General features: G+C 40.7%; 4 protein-coding genes across 4 annotated transcripts; 1 reads left to right on the forward strand and 3 right to left on the reverse strand.

Annotated features, from left to right (window-relative positions):
• Positions 1-4580: 4580 nt before the first annotated feature.
• LOC114161769 (olfactory receptor 2A14-like) lies at positions 4581-6781 on the reverse strand. The gene has a single exon (XM_028045341.1). It carries the CDS (start codon positions 5960-5962, stop codon positions 5033-5035), a length of 930 nt encoding a protein of 309 aa, XP_027901142.1. The 5' UTR covers positions 5963-6781; the 3' UTR covers positions 4581-5032.
• A 3892-nt stretch (positions 6782-10673) lies between these two features.
• Positions 10674-12180, forward strand: LOC114161762 (olfactory receptor 1F12-like). The gene has a single exon (XM_028045335.1). It carries the CDS (start codon positions 11175-11177, stop codon positions 12111-12113), a length of 939 nt encoding a protein of 312 aa, XP_027901136.1. The 5' UTR covers positions 10674-11174; the 3' UTR covers positions 12114-12180.
• Positions 12181-14214: 2034 nt separating this feature from the next.
• On the reverse strand, positions 14215-17027 carry LOC114161753 (olfactory receptor 11A1-like). Its single transcript, XM_028045325.1, has one exon. It carries the CDS (start codon positions 15539-15541, stop codon positions 14570-14572), a length of 972 nt encoding a protein of 323 aa, XP_027901126.1. The 5' UTR covers positions 15542-17027; the 3' UTR covers positions 14215-14569.
• Positions 17028-18013: 986 nt separating this feature from the next.
• LOC114161755 (olfactory receptor 11A1-like) lies at positions 18014-19430 on the reverse strand. Its single transcript, XM_028045326.1, has 2 exons — positions 18455-19430; positions 18014-18352 (listed from the first exon to the last, which is right to left on the reverse strand). The coding sequence occupies exons 1-2, from the start codon at positions 19112-19114 to the stop codon at positions 18161-18163; spliced, it is 852 nt and encodes a 283-aa protein (XP_027901127.1). The 5' UTR covers positions 19115-19430; the 3' UTR covers positions 18014-18160.
• Between the last annotated feature and the right edge of the window lie 70 nt (positions 19431-19500).

A 19500-nucleotide genomic window follows, 5' to 3' on the forward strand; every position in this document is an offset into this window, starting at 1 on the left:
CTTTGTTTAACATTAGTCTGTCTCTCTTCAGCCCTTCATTAAAAATTGAGGCAACAGTGAGACGAGATTTATTCATAATTCAGCCATCATCTATCAGCCAATCAGAGGAGACATCAGTAGAGCAGGCAACAAGCCCCGCCTACTTGGTAGCAGCTAAGTATGTGGCGTTTTGGGGAAGCTGTAGTCAGCCATTTTACAGTAGAGCGATGGATTCGACACAACTTTTAACAAACTTTGTGATGAAAAAAACACAGTATCCTCCAACCACTTCCTGTTGTCTTTGTCGTTTCCGCCAGTAGTAACATCCGGCTGTCGATCATGAGACTCATGATGCGAGAAAAGTTTCTATTGCAGTTTTGCTAAATAAATCCACTTTGATACGCTAAAAAAAAAAACCCACAACATCCCAACGCAAAAACGTTACTAAAATATTTGTTTTTTCTGAAATTGCTGTTTCCATCAAGCAAATTTATTTTCATAATTTCAATTTATGCAATTTTATGGTTAACAGAAATGTAATGATGTCAGATTATTTTAAAAAACCAGATTCAGCATCGAAAACAGGAACTTGTTTGGAGAAGTTGCATCATTCCAGCAGGAAGTCGTGATCGGCATGTCAGCAGCGTTTCCCAGAGGAAAAGTCAAAAGGTTCCTGTAATTCCCTCTGAAGCAGACAGAGCAGCAACACGTAGCGTGTCCGTCTGTCCTCTGGAGGTTCAGGACATTAACGAAGTCCCACAGACTCACAGGGAAAAACAACAAACTTTTGTTTACAGTCGCACTAACCACTACTGAATTTAATTAGCAATAAACTCAGTAGGAAAGTTACTTTTGTTCCAGGGTCACACAGGAGGATGATAAGCATATAAGTTTTAAAAACTCAAGTTTATTTTTCTTTCCCCACAAAAAAACAATAATCCAGGTAACACTGCTTACCTTAATAAAATTAAGAATAAAACTAAAATTGTCCACCGTTATAAAAAATCTAATTAATATTCGGAAAAATGAGGGTAGTTTTTCTAAACTGTAGCTTTAAAGCTCATTTAGTCCTTCAATACAACAGTTCAGTCAATGTGCACAGAAGTTGTCAGTTTTGAAAATGTTCGTGAACAAATAATTTGTGGAATGAAAATATTTAAAGGATTGGGCCCCTTTTTGTTCAATATGCTTATCTGTTGTCCAAGCTGAACATCAGAACCAGCAGCACCAGAACCTCCATCCTTCCAGGCTTCAGTCCGAGTCACAAAGATGGCGGCGGAACTCTCCTGGTTCTGGATCCACTGGCCCGTTCAGATATCGGTCGTCCAAAAAAACCCAACCTGCATGCAGAGCAGGTTGGGTTTTATGGGAAGTCAGAGGGATCTTTCAATTACTTCTCAGTGAAAACCAAATTAGCGTTTAAAATGAACCAAAAACGCTCAGTAATAAAAAAATTACTTAATAAACATCACTTTATCATAAACGGTCTCATTTCACAGAGCTAAGCTGCTTACAGAGAAACACTTTATACTCTGGTTGGTTTTTTAACAGTTTGAAAAACCGAGCAGCGTTAGCTCCAGCTAGCTAGCCATTCTGCGTAAGTAAGCAGCTGAAAATAAAACAACAGACTCACCGGAGAAATCTCAGAACAGAATGTACATCATCCAGTTCACAATAAACAGATTTCTCTCATATCACAGCAGCACTGATGAGGAGTAACTTCTCTACTTCTGCTGAAACGAGCTTAGTCTTCATAGTCTGCCATTTCTTTTTTCTGCTCCCCTCTCCTTACTCTTCTTCTCGTACCGACACAGGAGAAATGTGGCTGTAGCGCCCTCTACAGGACATTCTAAGAACTAACAAAGCAAACACATTAAAGATGCAGACAGATCAGCAGTTTATGGGGGTTACATTAGATTTAAAACTTTCAGCCAAACTAAAAAAGTTTTATAAACTCACAAAATAAGAGCAGTTAGTTATATTTTCCACAGTAGTCACAGTTTTTATTTATTTAAGTTTTTTTTATATAATTTTGTAAATTCACGCAAAATCAACATTTCCATAAATTTTCCATGCTAATAATTACGAGACATAAATGGAAGTTTATTGCAAATTTTCTGCAAAAATGGTAAAAAAAAAAATAAATTTTTTTTAAAGTAATACCAACTCCCACCAGCAGGTGGCAGTATTTCTTACTTCTGCTGCTGCTTCAGCTTTTCTTGATGTTCCGTTATCGATGTGACGAGTATCAAAAAGAAAGCTATTTAAGTTTTTTAAAGAATAAATGTTTTTGTTTTCAATCTGGTTCTTCTCTGTGTGAAATTTAGAAAAAAATTACAAAATTCTTTGCAAATATTTAAAAATCAGTATTACTGATTTTGTTTGCAAAAAAAAAATAAAAATTACAAAATCATGGAGGAACCTGGAGGAAGTGTTGAACAGTTACAGAGAACCCATCCATCAAAATTAGGAGCGTTCACCTGAACAGTTCATTTACAAATAAAGTTTTTAAATTTGCTGCTAAAGATATTTTATGTACTCATTATAGACCAAAAAAATGTCTCACATTAATATTTTGTTGAACTGCCTTAGGCTTTTTATTGGTTTCATGTAATATTAAAACTTTATGAGACACTTCATTTTGGATTCTCATTTTTTGGTATCACACTGCCAACCACACTTTTTCCTTCCACTTAACTTTCTATGAATGTGCCAGAGCTCTCTTGCAGTATAAACTGTAACTTGATTCTCCAAAATAAAATGAAACATAAATGATTCAGTTTTGCCCTTCAGAGATATTTTTACCGTTACTGACGCTGCATGTCTGTGTCTTAAATAAAAATTAAAACGGTTCAACTCTAATTGCATTCATTTTATTTTTTTCAGTTCAATTGAATATATTAATAATAGTTTTGCAATACAATATAATCCATCCATCCATCCATCCATCCATCTTCTTCCGCTTATCCGAGGTCGGGTCGCGGGGGTAGCAGCTTCAGAAGGGAGGCCCAGACTTCCCTCTCCCCAGCCACTTCTTCCAGCTCCTCCGGGGGAATCCCGAGGCGTTCCCAGGCCAGCCGAGAGACATAGTCCCTCCAGCGTGTCCTGGGTCTTCCCCGGGGCCTCCTCCCGGTGGGACGTGCCCGGAACACCTCACCAGGGAGGCGTCCAGGAGGCATCCTGACCAGATGCCCAAGCCACCTCAACTGGCTCCTCTCGATGTGAAGGAGCAGCGGCTCTACTCTGAGTCCCTCCCGGATGACTGAGCTTCTCACCCTATCTCTAAGGGAGAGCCCAGCCACCCTACGGAGAAAACCCATTTCGGCCGCTTGTATCCGTGATCTCGTTCTTTCGGTCATGACCCAAAGCTCATGACCATAGATGAGGGTGGGAACGTAGATCGACCGGTAAATCGAGAGCTTCGCTTTTTGGCTCAGCTCTCTCTTCACCACGACGGACCGGTACAGCGCCCACTTGACGGCAGACGCTGCGCCAATCCGCCTGTCGATCTCCCGCTCCCTTCTTCCCCCATTCGTGTATATATAATAGTTATTGCAATTATAATTTCACATTCCTCAAGTTCTTTCAACTTTAATATTTTTAACTGACATGGAAAAAAGGCTGGAAACTTTATCCTCAATTCACCTAAAACATGCTTTAAAAATAAAATGTAGTTGAGATTTTGTGTGTAAATAATTATCAGGGAACAGATGGAAGATTTTTAGTTTCGTTACTCATAGAATAAAACCTGTCTGCAATATTTTGCTAAAAAGCTGCAGATTACTTTGATCTGTGTGAAGACACTGACTGAACTTAAATGTTTTAATCAAAGTCTGATCTGGGTTTCAATCATCATTATAATTTACTAAAATGTTATTTTCCCTGCTTCTCTTTCTGAATTTATCAAATTGTTTTCTCTTCAAACTAGCATTGGATGGATGAAGTTTCTGACAGGAAGAAGAGTGAGTTAAAAATCCTTTTGCTAATCAAATAGTGAACAAAAATGAGAACAAAACACATTCTCAGGTCTCTTCACAGATTTTGCAGCATTTATTTTCTGGGTTTTAATGGAAGTATTTATGAGCCGCTGACATAAAGAGCAACATCAGGAAGTGGAATGAAACCGTATTTCAGCTGCCGTGAAATCTTCATGACTTCATGACAGTAACAGCAGAAAAACACGAAACCAGGTCAATACAATAGACATAAACTCAGTTTATTACAACTGACAGACGGTAAAAGCAGCTTTAGTTTGTGAAACACTTGTTCAAAGAATCCATCTGCAAAAAACACAAAAAAATTATCAAGCATTTTCATTTCCGGGGCAAAAGTCTTAGTTCACCTGAAATAAGAAAAAAATAACTTAAAAATAACTTTAAGCTACATACAGGAGTTTGTTTTAAGTCAGTAATTCCTTAAAGTTGACATTGAAAACTGCACTAGATCCACTGGCAGATTATTTCATTTTATGGGAAAATGTCACTTGACATAAGTGAAATAATGTAACAGTGGAACCAATAATTTTATAATATTAATATTAATGAATTATTGACCTAAAAGAAGCTCCTATTTCCTGCTGAAAAGTTACTTGTAAGTTAGTTTTCTCTTATTCCAACTTGTACAATAAATATAATTTATTGTTTTTCCAAAAACGGGATGATAAAAGTCTTCAGTCTGATGCTTTGGTCTCAGCTAACAGATTTGTTAAAGGACAGATATTACAAAGACTTTATGATTCATTTTATTTGTTGTTTCTGCAGTTTTGTTTATTTATTTTGGATATTTTTAATATTTTTATTTCCAGTGTTACATGTTCATTGGAATTTAAAGTTAATTATCTTTGAGAATGCAATTAGCATCTTATTACTTGGAAATGGTTTTAAAGCAACAATATTATCATTTATTGCAATAACTTCTGCGGCAATTTATCGTCCAGCTAAATCTGTAATCATGACAGATCGAACTTCAGATCTAATTTCAGGTTCATGAACACATTTGCATGAAACATTATGAAACATTTGGTAAGGTTTTGTGTTTTTGCAGAGCAGGAAGCTCAGCCTGTCCCCAGAACCAGCCGTTTGCTGAAGCTGCGGATCTTTGACAGGTTGAGTCCGTACAGCAGAGAGTTGAAGAGCGGCTGGCAGGTCAGGAAGTACAGCGATAAAACGACCTGCAGCACCTCAGGAACTCCTCTCACGTCCAACCTGCTCTGAAACAGGTCAAAGAAACATCTGAAGGAGAAGTTAATGAGCGAGGCCAGGTGAGGCGCGCAGGTGCTGAGCGCTTTCTGCCGGGTCTGCTTGGATCCAGAGAAACACACTTTCAGGATCTCAGCGTATGAATAAAGGATTAAGATGATAATCCCCAGGATTATGGTGAACATGTAAACTATTCCTCCAACGTTGCTGGCTGTGGTGTCTGCGCAGGCCAGCTTAACGATGGAGTAGTTGTGACAGTAGATTTTATGGATGACGTTTCCGCAGAGCTGCAGAGAGACGGTCATTAATATTCCTGCTACAGACTCAAGGAGAGGGAAGAGCCAGGTGAGCGCGACCAGCCTGGCAATCCGGGACAGCGTCATCAGGGCGTGGTACTGCAGGGGGCGGCAGATGGCCAGGTATCTGTCATACGACATGATGGCCAGGTTGCAGAACTCGATGTGAGCGTAGGTGTAAACACAGTAGATCTGCAGGAAGCAGAGCGGAGCAGAAATGATGTGAACATCGGAGAGGATCTGGACCAGCAGGAAGGGAAACAAACCTAAACTGCCGAACAGTTCGTTCACAAACAGGCTGCAGAGGAACATGTACATGGGTTCATGTAAGGTCCGGTTCACACAGATCACCACGATCAGCAGGACGTTGGAGCAAACGATCAGGGCATACAGACACAGAACAACACTGAAATACAAATAATTCAGAACATCAGAGTGAAAGTAAGCAGTTAGTGTGAAAAACAAAACCTGTGTGGAGTTAATCATCATCCTGCTTAATGGTAAATCAGCCAGAAAACATGATCAGTGTTTCAGATTTTACTCCTGCAGTAAGAGTCAAATCTTCCATGTGGAGGAGGAGCTGCAAGCAGAACCAGACTGGAAATCCATCTGCTCCATCTCCACAGCGCCACACAGTCTGAAGCTCTACTTATAGCTGCAGATCTTCAGAGAAACCGCCCAGCTGAAACCAGACCAGCTGAAACCAGATCAGCTGAAACCAGACCAGCTGAAACCAGACCAGCTGATACCAGACCAGCTGAAACCAGATCAGCTGAAACCAGATCAGCTGATACCAGACCAGCTGATACCAGACCAGATGAAACCAGACCAGATGAAACCAGACCAGTTGATACCAGACCAGATGAAACCAGACCAGCTGAAACCAGACCAGATGAAACCAGATCAGCTGATACCAGACCAGTCAGCATAATCACAGTCTCACTGGGCTCCAGTCCAACTCCAGCTGCTCTTCCCCTGAACATCTGCGTCTGGCCCTAAAATGTTCCCTAAACTCACATAAAGGCACAAAATCTTTGTTAAATTAGATTCTTTTGGGTTGTGGGAACGATTGTGTGTCTAAGTCAAGTTTGTTTGTTTTTCACAATTCAGCAACAACATAAAAACCAAATACAATAACCAATTATAAAACGAGCTCTGTAGTCCACTTCCTGCTTCTGGACCGGTCTCTGGTCCACCTGGCGTTCACTTCAAGAATTCACTTCAACTGAACCCAGACCGAGGACTGGAGGACCAGACGTCAATTAGCATTCACTTCTCACCAACCGGACCGGAGTTTATAGGCAAACTGGCTGGAGTCAGAGGAAACTGGACCACAGTTGGATTAAATCAGACTGCAGTTGGGTTATGAGTTACATAACCTGGCTCAAACAAACAGCAGTGGGTCCCCACAAACAGCAGTGGGTCCCCACAATGTAGTATGTGTCAGGAAAATGGTTCCCACAAGGTATTAGAAACAAACGCACACACACTAACACTCGCACACACACACACAACCACACACACACACAGACCCACACACACTCGCACACACACACACAACCACACACACACACACACACACACACACACAGACCCACACACACACCCAGACGCCCCCCCACACACACACACACACCACACCACACTCACACATGTGTGTGGGTGCGTTTGTTTCTAATACCTTGTGGGAACCATTTTCCTGACACATACTACGTTGTGGGGACCCACTGCTGTTTGTGGGGACTGAAGCCTGGTCCCCATAAGGGGAAACGCTGTTTTTGGGTCAGGGGTCAGATTTAGGACTACAGTGTGAATTGAGTATTGGTTGGTTAGGGTTAGGTATGTAATAGGGAGGGTTAGGGTAAAGGTAAGGGTAAGGTTTAGGCTGTAGAAATGAATGGAAGTCAATGGATAGTCCCCACAAAGATAGCCATGCAAACAAGTGTGGGTGCACACACACATGTGTGTGTGTGTGTGCTCTCATCCTTGTTTTTGATGCAGAGTAAGAGCCATTTCCCTAACAAATACTACATTATTGGGACCAACTGCTCCTTATGGGGCCCAAAGCCCCGGCCCATGTAGCTTTTACGTTCAACCAAACCCAATGAGCCACTACAAGGATTTTTTCATTCATTTGTTCTTGTTAGAATAGATATTAGCTTAACTTATGGGATCTCTATAGCACATGAACATAGTGATCTTTGTTGTCCTATTGCTGACATGTTTGGATTTAATCTTCTGACCCACATGCAGAATCAACAAGTTCAATTAAGGTATATGTTTTATTTCTTTCAAAGAACAAGCAACAATTTACAGGTTTCCTTGATGTATCAGGGAGTGGCAGTGTCATGCAATCTGTGGCATCTGGAATGAGAGTTGGGTTATTGGTGGCCTGTCATGAGTTGATCAGATGCAGTATGAAAAAGGTTTACTTTTGAATGGACTTAGTGAAGCGTGGGAGAAAGGTGCCCAGGGGTCCTGTGTGGAGAATGGAGATGGAGCTTCTGGAGGCGAGTGCGAGGTAGGCGATGACCGAGAGCCAGGGGTCTGACTGAGCGGAGTGGAGATGGGGGGAACGGTGGAGCAGGCAGGCAGGTAGGTACTTGCTGGGGAGTTCCACAGGAGGAGAAAACGGTTGAACCGATTCTTCTAAAGAGTAGTGATGGGCTATCTGAAGCCAGGCTTCGAGGCTTGTGTCGTCTTATTGAAAACCACGTGACTGGCAACAAACAAGGCCTTGCATTGCATGGGTCACGTGACTGCTTCATTTTGCGTGTTGGTTTTCAAAATAAAGGATCGCATCAGAGGAGTATTTGTCTTCAGCAGTGGCCGAAATAAAAGGAACCTTTTATAGTTCATGTGCATTAATGATTTTGATGATGGCACTCATCAAAATGTAATGTTTGTTATTGATTTTCCCAATTGTTGATTATGGTATATTTTATGACATTATATTTGTGTGTTTTTTATTATGTAAAGCACTTTGAAACCTCAATGTTGCTGAAATGTGCTACACAAATGAACTTGATTGAAAAGGAGCCAGCGAGAAAAAAAAAATCTGACATCTGCGAATACTTTGAGATGATCATTCACAAGGTTCTTAAATAAAAAATAATTAAACCCTTCACCTCCAAAATTCTCACCTTCTTGAAATTTCCACTTCTTTGTTCTGCAAAAATATATCAGTCTTGCACAGCAGAAACAGACTAAAGCTGTTGGAAAAGTAAAATTCTGGCCTGATAAGTAAAAATATAAGGGATCAGATCAGAGAGCCAATAGAAATCCAAGAAAAAGAGAAATTTTGAAGAATTTTAGTTTTTAGGAGGCAAATCAAAACTTAAAGAAAACTGTCTGCCCCAACAAGCACCGCACTCTGAGTACACTAAAACAAATGTCTATTGTCAAATCAGTCTATGACTAAAGAAAACAGCCACTGACAGTCAACATATACCAGGATTGACTACAAATCATTTTAATAACTAAAAAAGATTAGTTAAATAGGATTTAATTTACTCTCCTGTTACTAAACATGAGTTTGACAAAAACTTTGTGACAATATTGCATGTACTAATTGTTTTTAAATATGTCTGTCTGAGTGACAAGGCTGTCACAGTTTGAACAGTAGATGTCACTAGTGAAAAATGAATGAACCACTGAGTAACGAATCTTTGGGCAAAGCAAAGGGCCTGAAGCTTCATTGCTTCATGAGGCTTCATTTGGCCATCACTACTAGAGAGATCCAGTGACATAAACCTAAAGGAAGCAAAAACAAGAACTACAAACTTCAGGCAGGTATTCAAGAGACTGATCAAAAGCTAAAAATAACCAACAACAAGAGGTTGCCAGAGTGACTACCAGTAGACGTTAATCATCCAGCACTGAGTGAAGGCTCTGCTGCTCCTTTATCCCCAGCACTCTGATGAGGCTGATGAGCTCCACATGTAAAGGCTGCCCAGGCTCTCCACCAAGATCCTCACTGGAAGAGATGTGTTACTCGCACTCACACACATGCACACAAGAACCCTGACAATTGCTGAGGAAAACCATTTAACTTACCATCAGTGCCGGGTTTGATCTTGGGGTAAATTAAATCTGAAGAGCAGTTCAAACACCAGCATAACCAGACTGGCTTTTCACCTTTCACAGCGTTTCAATAAGTGATATTTCTTAACAGATAAATGGGATCCTTTTATGTAATGCACATCATTACATAATGATGTAATATATATATAAAAAGAAAATATTCCCTTCTCACCCACCGCGGGTGGTTCTTATCCTCTGAGCTCAGGTCCTCTACCAGAGGCCTGGGAGCTTGAGGGTTCTGCGCAGTATCTTGGCTGTGCCAAGGACTGCACATTTCTGGACTGAGATGTCTGATGTTGTTCCTGGGATCTGTTGTAGCCATTGGTCCAGTTTGGGGGTGACTGCCCCGAGGGCCCCGATGACCACAGGTACCACTGTGGTCTTCACCTTCCAGGCCCTCTCCAGTTCCTCCCTGAGGCCCTGGTATTTCTCTAGTTTCTCGTGCTCCTTTTCCTGATGTTGCAGTCGCTTGGTATTGCTACATCTACCACAACGGCTTTCCTCTGTTGTTTATCCACTACGACAATGTCTGGTTGGTTCGCCATTACCATTTTGTCTGTCTGGATCTGGAAGTCCCACAGGATCTTAGCTCTGACGTTCTCCACCACCTTTGGGGGTGTTTCCCACTTTGATCTCGGGGTTTCCAGTCCATATTCTGCACAGATGTTTGTGTACACTATGCCTGCACTATATATATAGTGCTATAGTGCTATAGCCACACGATATATATATATATATATATATAGTTAACATACAGCTTCAGTTCTTCCAGCTAGAAACTGGAAATCAAGTTAACCTCTGACCTGACCGTCCAGAGCCATATAAAGCCAGTTCCAAAGTGGGCCTTCTAGCAGCTGCAGAACATTTCCAGGACCACAGGACTAAAGTCTCAGATCAGAGAAACTCATCCAGGTGTTTCTCTTTAGTGGCTTTGATTCCTGCAGCAGCGTCTTCACAGGTCTGACTGACAAACCAACAGTCCAGAACCTGCAGCTGGTCCGGAATGCTGCTGCTGGAGTTCTGACTAGAACCAGGGAGATGTACTCTAAATCTAGACTAAAACTCCACCTGTTTAGAGATGCTTTTGAACCATAATAAATTAAAGGCTGACCAACATTTCAATTTGAAATAATGGCAAAATGTAATATAGTGGTTTTCTTGGTTGTTGACTGTTTGGTGTCTTCTATGACTGTATTTTGTGTTTTTATGATGTGAAGCACTTTAAACTGCCTTGAACTGCCTTCTTGCTGAAATGTTCTATATAAATAAACTTGCTTGATTCATGCAACTTTTGATTTGTCTGCAAACTGAAGTTGAGGGGTTTTTTTATGAAACTCGTCTTGATGTCAAAACTAATTAGACAGAGAAACAGTCCTTTGACAGCTATGTCTGCCTGGGGATGAAGGAGGAACCAGAGGATAAAAGCAGAAGCAGAGGAAACTCAGTTCAGAGGAACTCAGTGGGTCCTCCACTCAGTGACCTGAACTGCCATCCCTGAATCTGATTATTGTGTTTCTCCAGCTGAAGTCTGATTTAATTTCCATTTACTACAGGCTGTGATGAGAATTTATCACTGTTTCACCAAAACAATCTGTGACTTTCCTTTCAGCTCCAACAAATGCAGATGATGTTAAACTCAACTCTTGCTCCATATTTGATTTTGGGGGCTTACTTTGATACCAAGCAGTTAAAGTACTTATTGTTCCCGATTGTCTTGTGTATGTATATTTTAATAGTTGGTTCTAATGTTCTGCTCAGTGCGGTTATTGGGTTTAGCAGGAGCTTACATGAACCTATGTATGTCTTTCTGTGTGCCCTGTGTGCCAATCAGCTGTTTGGCAGTACCAGCCTCTTCCCGTTCTTGTTGCTTCAGATCCTCTCTGATGTTCACACCATTTCTGTCCCATTCTGTTTCCTACAGGTTTACTGTCTTCACACCTATCTGAGCGTAGAGTTTTTTAACCTGACTATCATGTCTTACGACAGATACCTGGCCATCTGTCATCCTCTGCAGTATCACTCCCTGATGACGGTGAGAAAAGTCGCAGCTCTCATTGTTGCTGAATGTGTAACTGCCTTTATCGGAGTCAGCATTTTCACCTCCATGAGTTTCTCTCTGCAACGCTGTAGAAACGTAATCGATAAAGTCTTCTGCAATAATTACTCCATTGTTCAGCTGACCTGCTCAGACACAACAGGCAATAATATTTATGGACTTGTGAGCACTGTTGTTGGAGTGGTTTGTCCAGTGATTTTTATTTTCTACACATATATGAAGATCCTTAAAGTGTGCTACTACGGAACCAAACAAACCCAGCAGAAAGCTGTCAGTACCTGCACACCTCACCTGGCCTCCATCATTAACTTCTTCTTTGGTGTTTGTTTTGACACTTTACAAAGCAGGTTTAATACAAACCATGTTCCAAATATTGTAAAAATATTGTTGTCCCTGTACTTTCTGACGTGTCAGCCGCTGTTTAACCCTGTGATGTACGGACTGAACCTGTCCAAAATACAACAAACCTGGAAGAAACTTTTTTCTGTCCAAAGGAGGTAATCTGATCAGTTTGTTCACGTTGGTTGAAAAAACTCTGTCTGAAATAAACAGAAGGTTTTCCAACACAAAGATTGTTTGTTATTGTTACATAACATCAAACAGTAACTGTTAGTTATTATTAGTACATTTTCTTTATTATAACGTCTGCTTATATTAGTTTTTTCTAATGTTGTTGAAGTTAATTTAAGCAAATTCTGCAACTCATTTTATGTGGGAGATTCACCAATAGGTGGCGTTTTGGTAAAACAAAATAAAAATAAAAGAGCATTTTAGCTCATGAGTTGAAACCAGGGATCCTACTGACTGGAGCAAAGTTCTTTAAAAAGATTTTCCAGCAGATGAACTAATTTAAAATATTATATTCTCACAGTAGTTTTCATCCTGACAGAACCAGAGTCCCTGGGTCGGGCTTTGGGACACAATGATCATTCACATTTTCTCCAATCGCAAAGTTTTCTATTGAACTGAAATCGGAGCCTTTTTAGTGTCAGTTCCTAAACAAAACCCTGCTGACATCCCTGTATTTTACTGCTGTTTTCAATGTTTTCAGGTCTGTAAGCTTCTGCAAAACTAACTGTGATCATTATGACCAAACGCTACAGTTTAGCTTCATCGGACAGAGGACAGCTCTTTAATACCGCAGGGTGTTTGACTTTTTAGGCGACTTTAAGAGTGATGAATTCTTCCTCTCTGAATGGCCTTTTAGTCCTTGTTGGTTAAGGAATAATTTTTATTTAACCAGAAAAGATCAATTATGAAAAGTAATAATAATAATAACTGTGGCCTGGGAGAAAGATAGAACCTCTTGACAGAGAGGAGAAACGGTTGAATAAAGACAACAAAAAAAAGAATTAAAACTCCAGTACCTAACCTTAATAAAAAAAATATGTTTTGACATGTTTGTTAAAATTATCATTATGTTGTGAGAACATAATAAATAATCTGTGCTCCAGTGCTCCCAGTGCAAACTGCATAAAAACACCGCTAAGTCAGAAACAACCAATCAGAGCCAGGGGGAGGGTCTTAGCGCTGCTCTTTGCTATTCTACAGCTGAAAACACAGCCTGCTACAAATGCTAATGCTAGTTAGCATGGCTGCCGATGGCGAATAAAGGGTTTTCCTGAAACAGTAAGTTGTTTCTCTCATAAATACATTTAGCAGCGAGTAAATGAGGTTGATTGACAGCACTAAGCCGCTCCTCCTGGCTCTGATTGGTTGTTTTTGATGGTAAACACACAGGCAGACTACGTTAATTTTCGTTAATTTTCCGTCTGCCTTAAAGTCTCAGTGGTTCATCTTGATGGCAAAATCCTAACAGCCACATTTGTGGTCAGTCCCACAGGACAGAGTTTCCGACCTGTCCGGGCTGTTTTCTCAGCGAACAGAACCACTAGTGGTTCTGTTCACACAGCATCCAAGTCTGAGTGTTGATAGAACGGCACATCGCCTCACAGAGGCCTGGCAGCATAACTGCTCCTAGAACAGCTGATGATATTTTCCTAATTTCTCGATATGCCAGCCAACTGCCAAATCCAAAAAGCAAAAATTCTGTTATCAAAAATGTAATTATGTTCACGTTTCCTCTGCTGACAGCGTGGACAGACACACGGCCTTCCATCGCGTTTCCAGCTACATGTTTCCTGTCAGGGACAGAGGACTTTACAGTTTGATCACTTGCACAGAGACCAGCTGACCAATTACATTGGTCCATGTAATTACATGGATCTTGCAATTACAATCACAAGATCCATGAATTGTAATTTAGAGAGGCTCAAAAAGAAATCACAGGGCAGAGACATTCAGTTATTCGGCCGTTCATTCACATGTTGATGAGCTACATTGTAGCCACAGCTGCCCTTTGACCCCCAGCAGCAGCCCAACAAGTACAGGATAAACTTCTGATACTGGCGTCACCTTCGCTATAATTAATTTAGTGACTTAATTTTGGTGATTTTCTCCAAGTCCTGGAGGTTGAAATGTTATAACTCCAGTCAGGATTCTGATGCTGACATTCTAACACATTAATGTTGCTTTCTAATCAAATTAAAAGTTCATTTTAAACCTAAATATAGCTGCAAACATTTTTACTGCAGTTTTTCTTGAAAAAATAATGGTTTTGTTTGTGTGTTTATTAATAATTTTGTCATTTTTCATGGACAATTTGACATTAAATTGATTAATTTAAGTTGAATATATTCTGCACCGAAAGTCAAACACCTGCACGTTTTATGTTCATTATTTCTCAGGATAGGACACAGTTAGAAACTATTTACCATACAGGATTGTACATTTATTTCAAAAGGTCAAAGGTTAACCTCAGTATTTCTTTGTAAATAATTGCAATAGGAATTATGATTCTTTTTATTGTGTGAATAAATAATTTAAATCCCTTTTGGAGTCAAATAGTGAATTTTATTAAGTATTAATTTAACCAGAAACCAAAATAAAAACCTTCTTCATGGTGAACATTTTCTCACAGAGTTCAGAACCAGCTTTTTACACATGCTGCGTATTTTGGACATATTCAGGCCGTACAGAACCGGGTTAAAAACCGGCTGACACGTCAGAAAATACAGAGATAAAAGTATTCTGATAAAACTGGGAACAGTATTCATGTTAAATCTGCTCTGCAATATTTCAAAGGAAACACCGAAGGAGAAGTTGATAATAGAAGCAAGGTGGGGGGTGCAGGTACTGACGGCTTTCTGCCGGGTCTGTTTGGACCCAGAGAAACACACCTGAAGGATCCTCATGTAGGTGTAGACGATAACAGAAACAGGAACACAGACTGTGAAGAAAGTCATGATTAGTTCATAGATGTTATTGGCTGTGGGGTCGTTACAGGCCAGCTTGATGATGGAGTGATTGCTACAGTAAACCTTATTGATGACGTTCCCACAAAGCTGCAGAGAGGAGCTCAGAAAGGCCGTTCCCCCGACCGCGAGACAGGGAGGCAGCCATATGATGAACAGCAGGAAAACTATCCTCTGTGAAGTCATCAGGGAGTTATACTGCAGAGGACAGCAGATCGCTACGTATCTGTCATAAGACATGACGGCTAAGTTAGTAAACTCTACACTTGCATATGTATAAATACAGAAAATCTGCAGGAAACAAAGAGGAGCAGGAATGATGTGAACATCAGAGAGGATCTGAACCAGCAGGAAGGGAAACAAACCCAAACTGCCGTACAGTTCATTCACAAACAGGCTGCAGAGGAACAGGAACATGGGTTCATGTAAGCTCCGGTTCACACAGATCAACACGATCAGCAGGACGTTACAGCTGATAATCAGAACATACAGAGACAGGATGACAAAGAAACAGAAATATTTCAGGGAACCAGAGTCCACATAGGCAGTCAGAGTGAAATACAAAACCTGAGAGGAGTTTAATTTCATCCTAATTTTAGTTTGTAAAACAACCATAGAGGTGAGTTACTGGAGAAACTAATCAGAAAAACTAACTCATGTTTATAAAAATTAACAGAGTGAAAAAAATTAAATCATTTCCACCAAATAAAGAAGGAATCCAGAGTTTTAACGGTGGAAACGCCTCCCAGCTGGAGCCAGCAGCCGTTGGATCAGAGTCACAGCAAACTGAGCTCAGATCAGCTTCAGCTTCACTTAAAGAGCCAGAGCGACGCCCAGCATCACGCCTCCAGGCATCAGCACAACGATGGCAGAACAACAACCACTGCCTGGCTGCTTCCTGCACAGGGGAACGTTTGGTGGAAGGATGACTACACTGTAGGTTTGTTATTCACAATTTTCTTTTTTTTACAAACCCAAATAAAATTGAAGTTTTTATCTTTGGACCTACAGAGGAACGATCTAGAATCAGCACTCAGCTTCAGTTATTGCAGTGGGAAACTAGAGATCAGGCTGACCTCTGACCTGAACCTTCAGAGCCACAGAAAGACGGTTACAAAGTCGGCCTTCTATCATCTGGAGAACATTTATAATGGGCCATCAAGATCTACAGAGACTCATCCATGCGTTTATCTTTACTCTAATTGATTACTGCAATAGTGACTTCTTAGATAGAAAGTTTTTCTAGCAAACTTTTGACTTTTCACACTCAGAAATTCTCATGTTTTGCTATAGAAATTTTCTGAAATTGGATTTTTTTGGGGGGGAGAGTTTCCTCTGTTTCTATCTGCAATGGCCCAAACACACTATTGTTCAAATGTCACTTCATGTACAAAAGTCTGGTGATTTGGATATTTCCTCTTTATTATTTTTATGCTTTTTTATGTTAGTCCCCTTATGTTGTTTGGCTTGTTTTTATTGTTATTCATTGCTACAAATTAATATAAATAAATGACAAAAAGAAGCTTTAAGGTTGAACGTTTGGTTTCTCATATTTTTTCTAGCTCGTTGTGTAATAATTATATAAAACTGCAACAAATTAAAACTGCTGAACATGATGTGATCATTATGTTTAGGAAATATTTACTCATTACTAAAAATTTTAAACTGATGCTGTCCACAGCTGATCTTTCTCTCCTATTTTTCAAAACAAAAATCTTACTGTTCCAAACATTTTTATGACTTTCCAGCTCATTAAATTTATTTTAACCTTGAACATGCTTGAATTTTTTTTTATTGCTTCCACAAATAATAAACCTCGAGTTTGACGCATATGTTTTTAGATGAAATGAATACATTTTATTTGGTCGTCTGTTCTGACTTTTACATTCATGTTTCCCAAACACTCAACAAAATAAAACAGCTTGGAAAATGTTTTCCTTCTTCCATTAAGGCAGATGTGTAAAACTTGAGGTCCGCGGGCCAAACCCGGCCCGCCACGGCCGTTTCTGTGGCCCTGCAGGCTCCAGACTGACACAGAAAGAGAACTTCAAGATAACAGTTGTGTGTTTAAATTGTATTTTATTAGTCAAATTAATTTTTTTTGTTTGTATGAATTACTTTGATGCTAAATGTAAAGTTTGTTAAGGTCCCATTTTAACAGTTTTATCAATATTTTTTACCACAGTTGCCCCATGAGGACCTTCATGGTTTATGATGAAAATGAAATGAAAATAAGTTTTACTTCCTGTTTTAAAACATCCGCAAAGCAAAAAAAAACATCAATAGAGAGAAAAATGTCGGTAACAACATGTTAAAAATGATTCCTCATCTACAAACTGAAAATGATTCATTAAATCATTTTCCTGTGTGGAGAGGGTCCCAGTGTTCAGGTTTCTGGGCATGGAGTTGGAGGACAAGCTAACCTGGAGCACCAACACCAAGGAGCTGCTGAAGAAGGCACAGCAGAGACTGTACTTTCTGAGAATACTCAAGAAGAACCGTCTCCCCTCAGACCTGCTGCAGGCCTTCTATCACTGCTCCATAGAGAGCGTGCTCACGTACGGTCTGTGTGTCTGGTACGGCAGCAGCACATCCGCGGACAAGAAGGCGCTCCAGAGGGTTGTTAGGGCAGCAGAGAGAACCATAGGCTGCCCCCTCCCCACTATGGAACAGATTTACACTTCCAGGCTCCACAAGAAAGTTTTGGACATTTTAAATGACTCTTCACACCCTGGCCATGGTCTCTTCCAGCTGCTGCCATCAGGAAAGAGATACAGAGCAATAAAAACCAGGACAAATCGCCTAAAAAACAGTTTTTACCCGATGGCAATCATGGCACTAAATTCAAAGGCATAAGAACTTCTGCTCTTGACACCACTTTGTTAAAAATGTCAATTCTGTTGCGACACCTCCAGGCGCTGCAACCATCTTCTGATGTCTATTTATTTCTCATTTTGTACTATTTATTTCTTTATCTTTGTATATTATGTATATACACATAACCTGCATCTTAACTCGAGTCGAGCAAATCTCAATCTGTAATCTGTTGATGACAATGACAAATAAATCTTATCTTATCTTAAAGAAAAACATCAATAGAGAGAAAAATGTCGGTAACAACATGTTAAAAATGATTCCTCATCTACAAACTGAAAATGATTCATTAATGAAAAACATCAAACCTGAGGCTGAAAACAACGAAAAGAAGAAGAGCTTGAGTCAAGCTGAAGGTTCTCAGGCATGAAAAGCTGCTGCAGAAGCCGAGTTTTCCCCACATAACAAACGTTTATACGCGTCTCGGATGGCGGCCATTTTCAAGCCGTACAGCACCGGGTTGAAGAGCGGCTGGCAGGTCAGGAAGTAAAGCGACAAAACGATGGCCAGCACCGGAGGCACCCTGCTGAGGTCAAACCTGCTCTGTAGGATCTGGAAACAGCAGCCGAAAGAAAAGTTCAGGATGGAGGCCAGGTGAGGCGTGCAGGTGCTGACGGCTTTCTGTCGCGTCTGTTTGGTAGCACAGAAACACACCTCCAGAATCTTTCCGTAGGTGTAGAGGATCAAAACGAGCGGAGCGACGATGGAGACGACGGTCAGAACCAGACCGTAAACGTTGTTAATGCTGGTGTTAGAGCAGCTCAGCTTAACTATGGAGAAATTCCCACAGAAAACTTTATCTATGACGTTCCCACAGAGCTGCAGCGGGGCGCTGAGCGACACCAGAACCACAGTGGCCAGAACAGGCAACGCCCAGGTCAGGGCAATGAGCAACGCAACCTTTCTATCCGTCATGGTGGAGCTGTACTGCAGAGGAAAACAGATGGCCACATAGCGGTCATAAGACATGACGGCCAAGTTCAAAACTTCAACTGCTGCATAACTGTAAACGCAGAAGATCTGCAGGAAGCAGAGCGGAGCAGAAACGGAGTGAACGTCAGAGAGGATCTGGACCAGCAGGAAGGGAAACAAACCCAAACTGCCGTACAGTTCGTTCACAAACAGGCTGCAGAGGAACAGGAACATGGGTTCATGTAAGGTCCGGTTCACACAGATCACCGCGATCAGCAGGACGTTACAGCTGATAATCAGAACATAGAAACACATAACCATCATAAAGTACAAGTATTTCAAACCCCCAATGTCGAAGTAGGCAGTCAGAGTGAAATATATGACCTGTGAAGAGTTAGTCATGATGAGCAGAGAGGAGCTGAGTTACACCATGAAGCTTTTATATCCTCTAAAGTCAGCAGAGACCAACGAGAGAGAGAATCCTTCCCAAACAAACCGTACGAGCGAAGCATGTTTCCCACCTGACAGTCCGGTACACTGGGTTCCATTAGGGACCAAAACAGCAACATTTCTTCCATTTTCAGGGTATAATAAGTTTACTAAACTTCATCTACTTGCAGGGTTTACATGTTGTCTGTCACTCTGTCATTTATCATTCCTACTGGAAACAGAAAATGCTGCCAAACTAATTATTTAGCAATGTTTTCTCCTCCTTTTGGTCCAGTAGACCCGGTTCTACTGGAACCAGAAATTCATCATCTGCTCCATCTCCAGCTGCTGTGGTTCTC

Source organism: Xiphophorus couchianus, chromosome 18 (genome assembly GCF_001444195.1).
Source record: "Xiphophorus couchianus chromosome 18, X_couchianus-1.0, whole genome shotgun sequence".
In the NCBI taxonomy this organism is placed as follows: Eukaryota; Metazoa; Chordata; class Actinopteri; order Cyprinodontiformes; family Poeciliidae; genus Xiphophorus; species Xiphophorus couchianus.